The following is an 18,422-nucleotide window of genomic DNA, read 5'->3' as shown; positions in this document are numbered from 1 at the left end:
CACATATAATCCGGTTATGTTATGCGCAGTTTTTTTTTTTTTTATTCTTTCTCATTAACATTCGCCCATCTATTAGATTTAATCTGTATATCAAATTCCCTGTTAGATTTTTGTATGCTCGCCTCTACTGCTCCCCATGGCCGTGCGTGACTCAACAGGGCGTCCGTGGCATTGTTAACTTATCCATGTTCCACCACAGGACACTGAGAACATAAGAACATAAGAACATGAAGGATCCACATAAATTAGGTCCGCTTTACGCACATTATCATCATGCCCATTTATAATTATACTTGCTTTTGATTGTCTGTGGTGGTGGTGGTGGTTGTGGCGGTGATGATTGTAGTGGTGGTGGTTTTAAGCCTTTCATCCCTTTTCATGTACCTTCTGCTGAGTATGTGCGGTGGTGGTAGTAGTAGTGGTGGTGATGGTAGTGGTGGTGGTAGCGGTAGTGGTTGTGATAGTTAAGATTTTAGTTTTCATTCCTATCCACAAATGTATCTTCTTTTAAGTGTATGTGATGGTGATGGTGGTGATGGTGCTAATGATGACAGCAGTGATGATAGTGGTGGTGGTGGTGCTGGTAATAACTGTAATGACAGTGGTGCTGATGGTAATGACAGATGAAATTTTAAGTCTGTCAGCACCTGTGAACAGTCTTTTTATCTCTATTCCCGTAGCCTCCCTTCTCTCTCCTCCCCTCCTCCTTGTTTTTATCCACCACCACCCCTACACAACTCTACACATCCTTACACACACATAGAGATAAGCAGGCAGTACATATAAACCCCTACACACATCAGCCTCCTCTCAGCTACAACCCGTCTTCGCCTCGTCTCCACCTGCACCATGAGGCTGCTTTCGTTGCTACCGCTGCTCGTAGCCGGATTGACCTCTGTTGGTAAGACCAGTAAGCTTGCATAGTGCCAGTCACCAGCACACTAGTAGGGTTAATGTCGTGCCTTGTATATAACATTATAATTCTTTTTGAGCTCATTATGACTCGTTAAATCAAGTTTTTACATTGTCTTACAGCAGCAGGGGAGGAATATTTAGTGGTTTGCTTTGGATGTTTGAAGTCATTCAATTCAACGAAGAACAAAGTCTAAGTTCTGAGAAGTTTTGAGGCCAGGGAGAGAACCGTGTCTGCCTCAGGTTCAGCATTCTCAGACTTCTTTCCGTCTAATCTCAGGGTACTTTTAACAAGTTTTAATGGAAGTCACTTGGAAAGGAGAGCGGAGATTTCAAAGGCAGTGCATCTTCAAACGTTTCACCGTCTCGTCTGCTTCTAACAGGCTCTAGTGGAAGTTACTGGAATTTTCAAGATCCTGATTCTAGGACTGCATTCTCGAACCTCTCGACATCTCATTTCTACAATCTTTAGCATACTCTAGTGGAAGTTACTGAGGTTTTCAAAGGGGATAGTTCAACAAGGATCTCCCATCTAACAGGCCCCAGTGAAAGTTATTGAAGTTTTCAAGAGGTTGATTCTAGGGTTGGATGCATCTCGACATCTCATCCCTGCAACCTTTAGCAGACTAGTGAAAGTTACTGAGACTCTCAAGAGTAATACTTCAGCGATGACTCCCCACCACCCATGGGCATTCGATTGATCATCTCTGTGGCTTTTGAGAATTCTCCTGATGAGACCCTGATGAGACCTGTACTGTTTCACAAGGTTATAAGAACATAGAGTAAGGGGAGCTGCAAGAAGTCATCAGGCCGACACGTGCGGCAGTCTCTGTAAACCATGTGTATCTGTGTCCACCTATCATCCCCATCCATAGATTTGTCTGATCTGATTTTCTTTTAAAGCTCTTTAATGACTTGGCAGTAACAACCTTTTTATTGAGTCTGTCCCATTCCTCTACCACTTTATTTGAGAACTATTTTTTTCCTATCTCATTTATTTGATTTGATTTTATCTAATCTTGAACCAATTCACTGCAAATGCAAACCTTTTCCTTCTGGACAACGGAAAGAGAAATCTGGCAGGGTGAGGGAGAGCATCCTTACTTTACATGAGCATGACTCACGTGTGCTTAGCCTGGAATGCACTGCTGCTCTTGATCAACCGTGCCGCCGAGCCTATCAGAAAGGATTCGAGGGCATTGTTTTCAAATATCTTTTTTCTTAAATCATGTTGTCCTCATGCATTGTGTCTGCACCTCTCGTGAGAAGGCTTAGGGATCTATTTTAGTCTGATTGAGAGAGGCTGAAGCATGTCTTTGAATCTGTCTGGTGTTGTTGAGTCACGTGTTTCTGTGCCGACTCGAGCACTGTTGGTGAAGGCACATAGTTATCGGGAATTGAGAGTGTTGTGTTTGATTGATCTCCTTTTAAAACAGTTCTCTCAAATTAACTTCTCTAAAACCACCATAAACTTCTCACATATTATCTTTCATTTTCTTTTTTGTGCTTTCTTCTCCAGTATTTAATTTATCCCATTGCTCTTTCACATTACCATTCAGAAACGAACTTACTTTTCATCTTTCCCTCACCACCGCCACGCATGCAGTAATCGCCGCAGACTCGTTCTATCACGTTACCTTTCAGAAACTAACGTATACTTTTCATCCTTTCCCCCACTCATGCAGTGCTCGCCGCGGACGCAGACTCCGGCAAGGTGGTATGTTACTTCGGATCGTGGGCTGTGTGGCGGCCTAACGATGGCAAATTTGATGTGGACGACATTGATCCTTTCCTGTGCACTCACCTTATCTTCGGCTTCGCGGGACTCAGCAACGAGACCTGGCAGATCGAGGTAGGGTGGCGCCTCCTGCAGAATCACACCTGTCAGTTGGGGGAAGAAGATCGAGGGGAAGACAGAGTGAGATGGAGGGATGGAAAAGCGGCAGAACTGCAAAGAATGGGAGTCACAGCGGAAAATGCAAGGGACTAAAGAAACTTGAGAACAATTAGGCAAGAACACACCTCCCATCCTTTTCCGACAGGTGCTGGATCCCTGGAATGAGCTGTGCCCGGACGAGGAGGGCGGGAACAACTGCGCCTATGACAGGTTCGTGGCACTGAAGGAGGTCAACCCTTCGCTGACGGTGCTGCTAGCGGTAGGCGGCTGGCGAGAGGGCTCCGTGGATTACTCCGTGGTGAGTCTAACGGGAAGAGGCAAAAGGAGTGTTCAGGACGAGAGAGTGAGTTATGGGAAAGACACACGTGGGAAGGGAGTGTTCAGGCTGATGATGAGTCGTGGCAAAGAAACAGGAAGGTTACATAAGGCTGAGATGTTAAGGAGAAGTCTGAGCAATGGTGCAGAAACAGGAAGATTACATAGGGAGGGGAATGTTCAGGCTGGTAGTGAGTTATGGCAAGGAAGCAGGAAGATTACATGACGCTGGGAAGATTGAGAGTCACTTAATTTGTCTAGCGGGAAACTGATTGAGATACGTGTTTTTTTTTTTTTTTTCACAGATTGATTTTAGAAAATCTTGCATTCGTGTCAAACGTTGTCCTATTCATCCATACCTTCCTATGTATAAATCTACTTATTTATGCATCTATCTACGTACTCCTTAAATACCTTCCTTTCCCTTTCCTTTCTTCCCCTTCGCTCCCTTTTGTCGTTCCTTTCCCTCTTTTCCTTCCCTTCTCTTCCCTTCCCTTCCCATCCCATTTCTTCCCTTCCTTCCCTTTTTTCTATGCAAGAGTAGCTCTGACCTAATGCAATCAAGATAAGAAAAAAAAGGACCACTTTACTTCCTTTCCCTTCTTTTCCCTTTCCGTGCCCACCACTCGTAGATCTTACCCGTCTCTCTCACGCCGCCTACAGATGGCTGATGACGCACAGAAGAGGAAGCTCTTCATTGACAGCACTATAGCGCTGATCCGTAAGCATGGTTTCGACGGGCTGGACCTCGACTGGGAGTACCCGGCGTCACGAGGCGGGATTCCGGAAGACAAGGTGAGTGTGAGGGAAGGTGACTGAAGGCTGGACTAGACTTTATCGTCGGTACCTCCTCCTCACGTCTTTAGACCGTGGAGGAATGGAAGAAGGAGTTTCATGAGAAGAGAGAAGAATTTTTTTTTTTTTTTTTTTATGTAAGGGGCACTGGCCAACGGCAACAAAATTTAAATAAAAACAAAAGATCCTCTGAGGTGCCAGTCCCCAAAGAAAGAAAAAAAAAGTGAGTGTAAGGGAGGGCCAAACTATTCTTTACCTCCAGCACCTTCCTTCTTTGTATTCCTCCTACCCTCTTCACCACCACCACCACTACCAACCTTGCAGGAGAACTTCGTCACTCTGATCCAAGAAATGCGGCAGGAGTTTGACAAGTTTAGCCCGCCGCTCTTCATGTCGACCGCCATGGCTGCTGGAAAACCCGTGATCGACGCCGCCTATGACATAAAGCCCCTGGTGGACCTGTTCGACAGCTTCCACATCATGAACTACGACTACCACGGCGCCTGGGAGACCCACACCCACCACAACTCCCCCCTCTGCGGCTACTACCTCGACTCTGGCATTGAGCTCTACTATAACGTGGTCAGTGTGTGTGTGTGTGTGTGGAGGGTTACCTGTTTGTGTATGTGTGGTAATGTGTATTTCCACTGATCTATTGACAGAAAATTATCTATTTTTGCGTATGCTCATCTCAAGTTGTATGCTCATCTCAAGTTGTCATATTAAGTTTCTCTCTGTATCCTCTTGATATTGAGGTTTCTGATTAATTCATCTGCGCACCCTCTTCCTCCATCAAATATTCACCATTGACCATTATCTGGAGTCTTATTGTCTTGCTGTGTCCGCGTAATGTTAGAAATCATGACTAATGCAAGGGTAAGGGTGTACCTCCTTCACATTACTCCCTTAGATTTTTTTTTTTTTTTTTCGTCTAGTTTTCCCTAGTCTGTCAGGACTGAGACGGTGTTTCCTGATGAAGGACTTTTGGATTTGGCATTTTGGAACCATTATCCCGAGTGGATGCCCTTCCTACCCTCGGACCGTAGCCAGGATTCGAGCCCGTGCGCCTGATGATCACTTGGCCCCCAAAGCTCGCGCGGTACCACTGTACCACGGCGGCTCCCACGTTACTCCCTTAGATGTCCACCATTAACTAAATTCAAGTGTTTATATTGCCTGTTTTCATTACTTTGGATTAATTGTCTTGCTGTACCCTCTTGATGTTGGAATTTATGATTAATCCAGTACCTCCTTCCCATTCCTCCCTCAGATTTTCACCATTAACTACTACATGGAGCTCGGCCTGCCCCGCGAGAAGATAGTGATGGGCATCCCCACCTACGGCCGCTGCTGGACCCTGGACTCCTTGGATGACACTGGGATGCTGGCCCCTGCGCACGCCCCTGGACCAGCGGGACCCTACATCAAGATCCCTGGCACCCTTGGCTTCAATGAGGTGAGGTTCTAACTGATTCCCTTGCTGAGCCCTGCCAAGCTCTTTAGGTTTGTCATAAGGATTATTCTCTGCCCTGCCTGACCTATTATCCGGGTTCTTAAGAGCGTTGCTCCTGTTAATAATGTAGAATCTTTGTTAATATGTCACTAGAATCTTACAAACACCCTTAAAAACACGAGTAACTTCAACTAGAGCCGTTTGAAAGTAGTCAAGGTGCGGCGCAGAAGCGTTTCAGATTTTGGTTTTAAAATCTCACTGTGAAATCAACAAGGCGGCTCGTTTTAAGTAAAGGAAGATTGGCAACAGTAGTGTATGCGCACTACGAATGGTTAGGGCGCCCTGACATTTATCCCTGAGGTGTTTGACGTTGCCCGTGACTGTCCTTCTGCTGGGAGCAAATCGAGTCATTGTTTGTGTACCAGCGGCGTGTGCTTGAATCGGTATCGGAATCGGACGTGAGGGAATCAAAAGCTGGGAACTCCATTTCGAAACTGCGGTAGTGTGTGTGTGTGTTTCTGTGTGTGTGTGTGTGTGTGTGTGTGTGTGTGTGTGTGTGTGTGTGTGTGTGTGTGTGATTTTTGCTAGTTGTGACATTTAAACCAACATTATCAACAGAAGTGCATTTATATTTGTAGTGTGTACTTCCTTAACCTTCCTTTCATTAAAAAACAAAAAAAAAAAAATCAGCATCTTGTTGCATTCGAGTCTAAATTCCACATTATTAAAGAACATGGATCTTGAAGAACCTCGTCTGGTGGAGCATTGTATACACTTACTTAGAACATTTGAGGATGAAGTGCTCCTTGTTGACTGCGATATAGTCTGCATGCCCTTGTCTTCTCGTTCAGTAACCCGCACATATTATTTCTGGCAGGTTGTGAGTAGAATGTTAATAATATGACACCTGAAAGAGAGAAATAATACAAGCATAGTGTATTTGTATCCTACATTTCCACTTTGTTACTGTGGGACCGTGGTGTCAAATGTGCCTGAGCCTCATCACGTCAACTTTGAACAGGCTCTGGTGGAAGTTATTCAGATTTTAAGGATGCCCTCATGACCGTGCTGGCAAATGCTTCGTCGCCTTATCACGTCAGCCTTCACTTAGCTCTTGGTAAAGTTGTTAGTGTTTTCAAGGATGTTTTCATGATCGTGCTCTCAAATTTTTATGTTTCAGTGCCTTACCACCCCAACTTAAACACACTATTGTGAAGGTTAGAGTTTTCAAAGATGCTCTTATGATTACACGGATAGTTTGGCCGGGATTCTGCAACACCTATGGGAGAAATATCCACAGAAACCTAACTTATCAACTATATGGTCTTAGAAAATAGTCCTTATGAGAGATCTAGGGCATCGGCGTCTTGTAGGAGAGGCTGTGACCGGAATGATAATCTCACTCTTAGCTTGCATTGTCATTAAGTTTCGGCTGCATGTCTCGGGTGCATAAAACAGATTCCAGTGGAAATGAAGAGGAAGGTTTTCAAGGATGTTTTCATGATTCTAATGACGATTTAATAAGGATTCACCAGATAAAAAAAGAAAACATGAGAATTGCACTAGTCATTTCTGTAGCCTTTGAAACACTCCTTATGAGAGCAGAAAGTGTTTAAAAAATACGGGTCCTTTGATATTTTAGCGTTATACTCCGTGATTTCCCCCCTCTCCTTCTCCTCCTCCTCCTCCTCCTCCTCCTCCTACTGCTACTGCTACTACTACTGCTACTACTGGTGACCTGTTGCCCCTCCTTCCCCTCCTCCCAAACCGTCATCTGGTAATTGAAACTCGCGCCCATCACACACACACACACACACACACACACACACGGAGTTCATGTCGTTCTGACCAATACAACTACTGCTTAATCAATTTCCACGGTTTTTCGAACACTTCCAAGTATTTTCCCGAATGAAATTTGTAATAGTAGTAGAAGGAGGAAGAAATGGGGAATGGAGGAGGAGGAGGAGGAAGAAGGAAGGAGAAATAAAGGGGGAGGAGGGGTGGAGAGTGATAAAAAGTAGTAGTAGTGTCGGCAGTGACGGTGATTGTTTAGCACTCGTTTGCCGAACTGCAGGAGTGCTTGTATGTAGATAGCTGCCAGGGGGTGAGGTCGAGGGTGGTGACAGGGCCAAGCAGGATCCTGGCCTCGCGCTTCTGTACCCTCTGCAGTATCTCTCTCTCTTTGTATTGCGTTAAGACTAAACGACCAGTCCGGTGTTGTGTGTGTGTGTGTGTGTGTGTTTGTGTGTGTGTGTAATAATAATAATAATTAATAATAAACGGTTTATCATTTAGGCAGTTAACAAACTGAAAATGTACATTGGGGGTGGGGAAATACTTAACATTAATCCTAAAGGTAAATCTTATCTAGAAGGGACTATTGATTGATGGCTCGCACCATGGTGGGAATTGCACTGAGTCTGTACCGGTCCGTGCGCGGCGCTTTTAGGGGCGTTATCTTGTTGTGGTGTCTGGTGGCACAGACCGGGCGAGGCGCGTCAGGCGGCAGCATGTTTCTGAGACGTGGATGATGCAGTAGTCCCCTTCCAAACTTCTCCAGAGCCTCTCGGTGCCTGGTGGATAGTCTGGATAGACTCAGGGTGTGTGTGTGTGTGTGTGTGTGTGTGTGTGTGTGTGTGTTTGAATGAGTGAGTAATCTAGTGAGTGAATGAGTGAATGGAGAAACGAATGAGGAGTGAGTGAAGGGGTGGATGTGGTGGGAACACCTGGCGGTAGGCGTGGCTTTTTTATTTTTTTGGTTCGTCTGTTTGTTTGCCTTTTGTGTGTTTCCTCGACTCCATTTGTTTATCATCCCTTCATTCTCTCTCTCTCTCTCTCTCTCTCTCTCTCTCTCTCTCTCTCTCTCTCTCTCTCTCTCTCTCTCTCTCTCTCTAAGTAGATTAGTGGATGAAGAACGGATGTGAGAGTTGGTGGGTGTATGGAAGGGTGGATGGGACTGGGTAGCTAGATGGTTGGATTGATTGATTTGTGGATTGTTGTGCTGATGGATAGATGGATGGATGATTGGGTGGTTGGATGCGTGAATGGGTGGGTGGGTGAATTGGTGTGTGGATGGATATTTGGCTGGGTGGATGAATGAGTGAGTAAATGGATGGGTAAGTTGATGGGTGTGTGTATGGAGGGATGTGTGGATGGGCAGACGCATTGCTGTGTGGGTAAATGGATGGATGGATGGATCGATATGTGGATGGAAGGGTGAGTGAGTGGATGATTGGATAGATGTATGGATGAATAAATAGACTGTAGGTGTGTGGGTGGATTGGCGGGTCAGTGGATGGGCCGGTGGATCAGAAGGTGAATGGTTGTGTGGATAGGTGGATAGATGAATGAGTGGGTGGGTTGATGAGTAGATAGATGGTAAATGGATGAACGATGGATGAATGGGAGTCAGTGCTTGGATGGATGGGTGGATTTGGGTTGAGTGGTTGAGTGGATGGGTGGATGTAGTTGAATGAGTAGATGGATGGTTTGGTGAACATTATATTAGTGTGTAGTATAGCAGACGTTTGAGACGTTTTGAGGACCAAGTGGTTCGGGTACAAGTGTCTCGAGTACCAAACGTCCTGAAGCCTATTTGCACTCAGGCCGACCTATCCTGAGGCATATATGACCTGAGTACCATTCGCCCCAGTACCAAATGACTAGCTCCCGAGAACACGGTGCATCTTTGACCACCTCTACTATTCTCTCCTTTCCCAAACTGACAGATCTGCAAGCGATTCCACGAGATGGATTGTACAGTGGTTCGTGACCCCGCCCTGCACGAGCCTTACTTCTACTGCCCCTCTGACAAAATCTGGTGCGGCTTCGATGACGCAGTATCAGTTTTTGAGAAGGTATGTACTTTACTGTAGGTGGAGTAATCTTAGGAACTCCCGCCTTCAGTCAGTCAGGGTTGAACTGCTTTGCCATACGGGGAGGCACATTAGTGAAGCAGGGTTGGTTCAGGTGTCTTGGTAAAGTGGGTGTGGTAGTGATGTTAGGGGTGGTTGTCTTAAGTCCAAGAACATTTACCATTCATCCTCCTCCTCTTGTTGTTGTTGGTCTTCTGTCGCTTCTCCTCCTCTTCCTCCTGCCCCGCCTGCTCCTCCTCCTCCTCCTCCTCCTTTTGGGATGCCTGTCTGCTCTTTATTAGTCGGAAGCGGTGGATAAGAGACATGACCTAAGGTTAACGATTTGTTGAAGCCAGTACACGTGAGGGCCTTGACTACAGAACGTCTCCCAACCGAAAGCTGCTTCCTGGAATGGCTCTGCACTGTCTAACTGGCAGGCACTGATGAGAGAAAAAGGAGCTGAGGAAGACGTTAAGGGTGAGAAAACGAGTTGTGGGATGAAGATCGAGAGGAGAACAGAGGGAGATGAAGGGATGGAATTGCAGTAGAATGGCAAATGATGGGAGACAGAAGAAGATGCAAAGGAGAGAAACAATTGGAGGAGACTCGTACATGGCACCAACCTCTCACTCTAAGGAAACAACGAAAGAAGATGATGACACTAAGAAGGACAGTGATGAGCTACAGGGACGAATGCTAAATTACTCTCCACATATTTTAAATAGTGAGGGCAGTGGCCATTCAAGGGAAGAGAAGACAGATTAACAGAGACTAGCATAGATTCTTGGCTGCTCTTTATGACCTTCAGATGAGAGAGGAAACAATCTTGGTAATGTAAGGCGGCCATAGTTGTCAAGTGTGGCATCCTGGCTTGTAAGTTGTTGTTGTTGTTGCTGTTGTTGTTGTTGTTGTTGTTGTTGTTGTTGTTGTTGTTGTTGTTGTTGTTGTTCATCATCATCATTACCATCATCTTGTTCTTATTCTTATTCTTATTCTTGCTGTTCTTATTCTTCTTCTCTTCCTTCTTCTTTCTGTTCTTCTTTTTATTCTTATTCTTATTCTTATCCTTGTTCTTCACCTCCACCACCACCACCACCACCACCACCACAATAATTACCATCGACTAAACAAGTTGTCCGTTTATGTGTCACTTACTGAAGTCGTTCATTGTTAAGCTCCTCACGTTTAGCTCGATTCTACTTTCCAGCAATAACTAAGGAAATTTTAACAGAATGAGTCAAGTATTATTTAGCCTTATTGATCACGTACAAGTATATATATATATATATATATATATATATATATATATATATATATATATATATATATATATATATATATATATATATATATATATATATATATATATATATATATATATATATATATATATATATATATATATATATATATATATATATTCATAATAGTAAATTGATATAAGGACGTTCACAACTCCCTCCTCTTCCTCCTCCTCTTTCTACTACTACTACTACTACTACTACTACTACTAACAACTACTACTACTACTACTACTACTACTACTACTACTACTACTACTACTAATAATAATAATAATAATAACAATAATGATAATAATAAAACGTCTCCTCCTCCTCCTCCTCCTCTCTATCCCCGCCACACCATCTATCCCCGGAGCGTCCAAGCAGGCACGCATACTGTCTATTTACAAGCTGCAGGCTCTCCTGATGCCTGTGTTTCTCGTGGTTGCTTATTTTTGTTAATTATATTGCCTTATTACTGATAGATTTTTTCTTTTGTTCATTTTATTGTATGTGTTTATTTATGTATATATGTGTTTATTTATTTAGTTAGTTAGATATCTAGTTAGGTATTTAGTTGACTGGTTGTTTAATTGGTTTGTTAGTTAGTTCGTTCATTGGTCAGTAGTTAGTCAGTTAGTTAGCTAGTTAGCCCCTGTGACCGCGTCTATACTTACTCTCGGGTTAGTAAATAGTTAATTAATTGGTTACACCCGTGGACCGCGACTCTAGTTCCTCTGGTGTCCCTCAGGCGCGCTACGCCAAGAACATGGGCCTGGCTGGCTTCTTGGTGTGGACCATCGACACGGATGACTTCAGGCCGCGCTGCTACGACCAGCCCTTCCACCTGGTGAAGAGCATGAAGGAGGGGTTCAGCCTGCCCGCCGATAATAATCTGCCGGTACGTCTCCTTTGTGTGTGTTGTTGTTGTTGTTGTTGGTGGTGGTGGTGGTGGGATGTGTGAGAAATATGTCAAAATTATGGCATGGAATATTAATGCAGTAAAAACTAAGTTGGAAAAATCACATGTGCAGACACTCCTGTTGGATTATGATATTATCAGCTTAAGTGAGACGAAAACACCACTGAATGTAAACTTGCCTGGATATGTAACTTTTAGACGTGTGAACAGTGTTTCTTCCCATCGAGGAGGAGTGGTTGTCATGGTGAAGAATTACTTAGCAAATCACGTAACTAGCATTGATTATAGTACTAATGATCAGATATGGCTGAAGCTCCGATGTGTTCCTTATGTAATTTTTGGCTTTTGTTATATTCCGCCATATGATTCTGAGTATTTTACACAGCAGTCGTTTGCAGCCATTCAAGAGAGGGTCAGTGATAGTGACTGTCAGTACTTACTAATGGGAGATTTGAACTGTAAGTTTGGTAAATATGTTCGTGAGCTACCCGCCTTAAGTGAAATGCCGAATGCTCACTCCTACGAGTACCCTGTTGTTTCGGACTGTGTGAACAACCCTAACGAGAATGCGTACGTGTTATCCTCAATATGTATAGACAACAAGTTACTGGTTGTAAATAATCTAAAAACACCAACTAACTATTTCAAAAGTGGGAAAACATATCGCAAAGGTGAAAATTGGATTTCGGAACTCGATGTTTGCTTGGTGTCATGTGAAGCTATCAGTAACGTTAAGTCCTTTCGTGTACATAATGTGGAAAGCTTGCCATCGGATCATGCTCCAATCAGCATAGATGTTAAAGTTCCACCTATTAGTATAGACTGTTTGTACAAGAGAGCTTGTTATCTTGGTGGCCATGCGTCACTAATCAGTAGTGAGGAGCGTGATCCACTGGTGCGCAGACCCGTAAAGTTTTCTCACGTTAGTCATGATACATTTCTTGTAAATGTGAATAGTCTTGATGTATCTAATTATGAAAATGTAATTGATGTAAACAACTTTGCCCAAAATATTTCTGATGTCTTGTATGAGTGTGCGAGAAGCAGCCGTGTAGTGAGGGATGAGGGTCGAGTCAGTACTCAGAGTGACAGCAGCCTGGCCCGCTGGGACAGGCTGCTTCTAGACAGGGATGATAGAAGAGTGTGGCAGGCCATTAATTGGAAAGGTTGTTTGCAGGAGGATACCCGTACAGGTGTCAGGCCTACTGATGAAGAATTTAAGAATTTCTATGAAGAATTAATGGGTGCTGCCAGAAATAATATCACTGAAGAATACAGGGACTCGTCGGTTTCGATTCCTGTTTTAGATGATCCGATCACCCTTGGCGAGGTCAGTACTCAGGTTAATAACATTAAAGCGGACAAAGCTTGTGGTCCGGACGGTATTGCACCTGGAGTTTTGAAGTTGTTACCTCTTCACTGGCTAATGCTCATCGTATCACTGTTTAATATGGTTTTTACTACAGCACAGTATCCTGTATCTTGGACTAGGGCTAAAGTTTTCACCATACACAAAAAAGGTGACCAGAGAGACGCAAGAAACTATAGAGGCATTAGTATAATAAACAGCATTTCCAAATTATTTGATATGGTGTTGTGTTCGAGGTTAGAACGTTGGTTCACGCCGTATCGGGAACAAGCGGGGGCACAAAGAGGACGCGGTTGTCTAGAGCACGTTGTGACGTTGCGTATTTTAACTGATTTAGCCAGAAAGAAGAAAAAGAAATTATTTGTTACTTTTATTGATTTTAGCCAAGCATACGATTTGGTGCCAAGGCATATTTTAATACGAATTTTGAAACGTTTAGGTTGTGGAGTGGTGATGTTGGGTGTTATTGGAGCCATGTATAGTGTGACCGAGAGTGTCATTGGTACCGCAGTTTTCGCTACCACCCTGGGAGTTCGCCAAGGCTCTCCAACATCCTGCCTACTTTTTGTAATTTATGTTAATGATTTGATTAAATTAGTGAAAGAAAACTGTGAGGATGACAGCTTTTTAAAATGGTTACACGTCCTGATACTCATGGATGACACCGTGCTGCTGTCAACATCGCGTGATAGAATGATTAGGAAGCTTTCGCTCACGAAACGATTTTGTGAGGAGTACGGAATGAAGGTGAACGCATCTAAGACGAAATTCTTTGTGATACACGGCACTCCAGAGGACAACGAGTCTCTACATATTGACGGGTTAGTGGTTGAACGGTGCACCCGCTATATATATCTGGGCTCCCCTTTCACAGCTGATGGATCGGTCTCAGCATCAGTCAGGGCTCATGCCGATTCTAAGATGGGTCACGTTATGAAATTTATTTCATTTTTAAAAAAGAATAATGATATTCCTTTTCAAATAAAAAAACGCGTTTTTGATGCTTGTTTAATGTCCGCTATTCTATACGGCTGTGAGTCCTGGCTGAATGCGGATCTAAGGCCAGTTATAAAACTCTACAATTGGTCACTTAAATGCTTACTAGACGTGAGACTTACAACGTGTAATGATGTTTGCTACCTGGAGACTGGTTATCCACCTCTACAGGCATTAGTTAGGAGCAGGCAGAGACACTTCTTTTCTAAGATGTGGAAGGAGAGACAGAGAATGCAGGATGACCCACTTGCACTGTCCTTAAAGATTTCCATGAATCATGATTACCAGACTCGAGCTTATATAGACAACTTGTTACATGTTGTACACGATGACATAGAAGAGGGAGTCAGGGAGTTAAAAGTTGGTATCTTACACTCAACTTCATCAAAGCGTATAACGTATAAAGAAATCAACCCCGACCTTTCTGTTCACTCAGTATATAAAGGAAAGACACATGTAAATGAACACCATCGAGCTGCGTTCACGAGGTTCCGTGTGTCCGCCCATTCCCTCGCAGTAGAGGTGGGAAGGTGGAACAGAAGGGGTCGGGGAAGATTGCCATTAGAAGAAAGACTTTGTCCATGTGGTGAAATACAAACAGAACCACATGTAACACAACACTGCATCCTCACCGAACATCTGAGAGAAATGTATAACTTTGCTAATATTCAAGACCTATTCTCAGATAAATATGATAATAATGAAAGATGTTGTATAATATATAAAATTTTGGATGTATTTAAGACCTAATATAGTTCGTTGTTGTTGTTTTGTAAGAAATATTGATAGTTGCTTTTATCATTATTGTTTTTAGTTCGTTGTATAATATATAAATTTCATGATGTGTTTATAACCCTTTTATAGTATGTTGATTTTCTGAGGAAATGTTGGTAGTTTGTTTTGATTACCATTGTTTTGAGTTCTTTTTTAGCTATTACTTTTTTATGTTCAATTTGTGTCTTTTATTGAAGGATGTCTTTATTGCACGCGTTTGTAATAGTGTCTTTTGATATTGCCTATGGTCTCTTTCTTATATATTCTTCTAAATAATCCTTTTAAGTTTTGTTTGTTATTGTAAATTTTTTTTTTTTTTTTTATCGTGTTAGTTGTATTAGATTTCATCTTTAATATTGTTTAAGATTTGAGATCAGTGTACGTTTTACAGTTTTATCTACATTAGTTTAATGCTTCTGTTTTAGTTTTTAGTTCTAATTTTAGTTTTCTTTTACTATCAGTTATTTTTATGGACTACAGTGGTTGTGAATTGTCTTAAAAATTAATATTTATTAATCAGATTTCTATTTGTACATTGTTGCTGTGGTCAATAAACATATAATAATAATAATGTGTGTGGGTTGGAAGGATGTAGTACTACTACTACTACTACTACTACTACTACTACTACTACTGTTGTTGTTTTTGTTGTTGTTGTTGTTGTTGTTGTTGTTATTGCTGCTGCTGTTTTTATTGTTGTTATTATTATTATTATTATTATTATTATTATTGTTATTATTATTATTATTATTATTATTATCATTGTTATTATTATTGTTATTATTATTATTATCAGTGTTGTTATTGCTGTTGTTACTACTACTACTACTACTACTACTACTACTACTACTACTACTACGTTTACCTGAAACCAACACTGCTTACATCGCATCTCTCCTTTCAGAACTGTTCGTACACACCCTCCACCACTGCTCTCCCCACCACCACCACCACTACCCCACTACCTACCACCACCCTTCCCCCAACCACCACCACCACCCCACTACCTACCACCACCCTTCCCCCAACCACCACCACAACAACACCGGAGCCTACCACCACCACCACCACTCCTTCCCCGACCACTACTCCCATTCCTACCACGACTCCTGCCCCAACAACTACCGCTGTTCCAACCACTACCCATCTCCCAACCACTACTTCGGCTTCTGTGTCAACGCCTCGCCCTCCACACCCTCGCCCTGATTGCACTAACAAGCCCAACGGAGCAGTCTTCCCCCATAAAGACTGCAATAAAGTAAGGTCGCCACACTCTTCACAATCTTGGTCACGGGGACTAAAAGTTGTATCATCGTACTTTGGCAGTCTCCACGCCAGCACTGTACAGGATTGTAATGTAGAAGTCACACTAGTTTTCAAGGATTTTTTTTTTTCGATTTTAGTGATAGATAAGCAAGATTTTTACATTTCTAAAAGGGGAAACACTCTTGAGAAGTAGGTTGGTCATCTCTGGCCTTTGAAAATAGTCGTGGTGAGAGAGCAAAGCGTTTCTAAATACAGCACCGTGTCTGAATCCTCGCATGCGGTACTGTTTAAGAATGCATATCGCTGTTAATAGTGTTTACAGAAAACAGTGTTTTGGGTTTAACTCATTGCTGATTTTTTTTTTTTCAATGGTAGTCATTTTCAGTGCCAGACTTAGTCATATCTTTAGTAAAGTCGAGGATTCACAGTCTCATTTATTAATTTTTCTTTCATAAGTCTGTTTTTACATAGACAGAGTCGCAAAAGCACAATAGAATCATCAATAACTTCAGAGTACATTACTTTTTGGCTTCACTCATCCACATAGTTCATTTGATCACTATCGTTGTCAATCACCACGTATGCCGAGACACAGAACACACTATAAAAAATCACCACATAACTTCAGAGTACACTATTTATTTATTCTTTTTTTTTTATTTCACACTTCCACTTACATTATTACAATACTATCTTCCTCAGCTGTCACAGTAGAAAAACATTACATAACAAGAGTACAAATTCAGCCTTCACACAGCCTCACAGGACGAACATCACTAATACTACCTGCAATGAACGACAACTCCCAGGCTCGATTCCAGCAAAACCATGACCCAGCGTTGCTCCTTTATCCCTCAGTACTGGGAGTGTATAAACGGCCAGGCGATTCTCCAGCTCTGCGGGCCCGGCACACTTTTCGACGAGGACCTCATGCTGTGCAACTGGGAAAACCAAGTGGACACCTCGGACTGCACTTTGTGGATCTGTGAGGTGGACAACACGTACCTGCCCCACGCAGACTGTGATAAGGTGAGTTGGCAGGGAATGTGTTTGTGCACTTATTGACGTGATACAGATGTAGAAGACGGGAACTGTTTTTGTTTGAGGTCTTGATTGCTTAATTTCTTTTTGTTTTTGTTCCTGTTCTTGTTCTTGTTCTGGCTCTCCTCCTCCTCCCCCTCCTCCTTTTCTTCTTTTTCTTTTATTGTGACCAAGGGTACAAAAAAAAGGTGTGCAGAGGTGGGGGGGAAAAAACCCGCGTATTTGCCGCACACACACACACACACACACACACACACACATACACAGAAAAATTGCAGTAGAAGAAAAAGAGTAGATTTTTATTATTATTATTATTATTATTATTATTATTATTATTATTATTATTATTATTATTATTATTAGTGTGTAGAGAAGCACAAAAAAAAAAAAAAAAGATTTTCAGACACTTTTGAAACAGTTCAAGTCACAGGAAGCGGAAAGCAGAAACAGGCGGCGAGGTCCAGAGTGTACCAGTGAAAGGGATGAATGGATGCTGGCCTGATATGAAAAGAGGTGTTGTCAGTGAGAGGGATGGAAGAGGGAAGAAACTGGTTAACTTTTGCTGGATTGACATCAGAAGTGGTGATGTGCTGCCACTGACAGGAAAAATAATTTTGTTAAACTGAGAAGCCACAGCATTCTAAGGGATGTGGACAGAAATACTTAACTCTTGCTAGCGTGATTTCAGAAGAGGTCCAGATATGCGTCCACCAATTTGAAAGACCATTTTGTTAAGCTGAGAAGCCATAGCCGTCAAAGGGAAATTAAAATAAATACTTGTCTTGATATTATTTACGTAAACCATAGAATAGTTACACCGATAATCTGTCAATGTACACATATCTTTTAAAACCTGGTCACGATGACTGAAGTCTGCATGCTCATACACTGTCAACCTACCTATTTGAAACTGTGCATTCGGTACGCTTTGGGATTACTCATCACTGTTATTAATGTATACAGACAACATTTATTATTTTATCCTGTGAATTTCAAAACTGACCATTGCGATATTTGCCATTGCTTCATGTATGTCTATTAATACCAGTGATAAGTGTCCCTAAAGCGTACCGCATGCACGGATTCGGACAGTGTTGACGGGTAGGTTGCCAAAGTACGACGAAGCAACCTTCAGTCAGCGCGGCCAAGACAATAGCAATCACAGGCAAACTAGTGAATGTTGGGTTTCCTTGCAGTACTACCGTTGCTACAGTGGCTCGCCTCACCTGGAGCAGTGCCCGAACGGCCTCTATTGGAACCAGAGCCTTTCCCTGTGCGACATGCCCTCCAACGTGGACACCAGTAATTGCAACCCAGTGTAGCAGACTTGATCCACTAGACTACATTTTCTCTTATAAGGTGCTGCCTTGTATAGGGCACCTGGCCTTTCGCAGTCTGCTTATTATATTGTTCCTATGTTATTATGTGCAGAAATATAATGCATGGTGGAAATATAAAGCCAGTTACTACATTCTAAGCATTTCATTTGCAATATCAAGAGCTGCCTTGTGTAGATCAAGTGTCCTTCCACAGTTTCCTGGT

The 18,422-nt window shown here is 42.6% G+C and overlaps 1 protein-coding gene across 1 annotated transcript; it reads left to right on the top strand.

Annotated features, from left to right (window-relative positions):
- The first annotated feature begins 692 nt into the window (after positions 1-692).
- LOC135092144 (chitinase-3-like protein 1) lies at positions 693-18,351 on the top strand. Its single transcript, XM_063990405.1, has 11 exons — positions 693-901; positions 2,598-2,764; positions 2,955-3,107; positions 3,788-3,919; positions 4,244-4,501; positions 5,190-5,375; positions 9,104-9,232; positions 11,264-11,413; positions 15,478-15,831; positions 16,698-16,868; positions 18,077-18,351. Exons 1-11 carry the CDS (start codon positions 850-852, stop codon positions 18,200-18,202), a joined length of 1,878 nt encoding a protein of 625 aa, XP_063846475.1. The 5' UTR covers positions 693-849; the 3' UTR covers positions 18,203-18,351.
- The last annotated feature ends 71 nt before the right edge of the window (positions 18,352-18,422 follow it).

Source organism: Scylla paramamosain, chromosome 3 (assembly GCF_035594125.1).
Source record: "Scylla paramamosain isolate STU-SP2022 chromosome 3, ASM3559412v1, whole genome shotgun sequence".
NCBI classification, from domain to species: Eukaryota; Metazoa; Arthropoda; class Malacostraca; order Decapoda; family Portunidae; genus Scylla; species Scylla paramamosain.
Note: the sequence above shows the minus strand (reverse complement) of the source record. Positions and strands in the feature narration are given on the sequence as shown.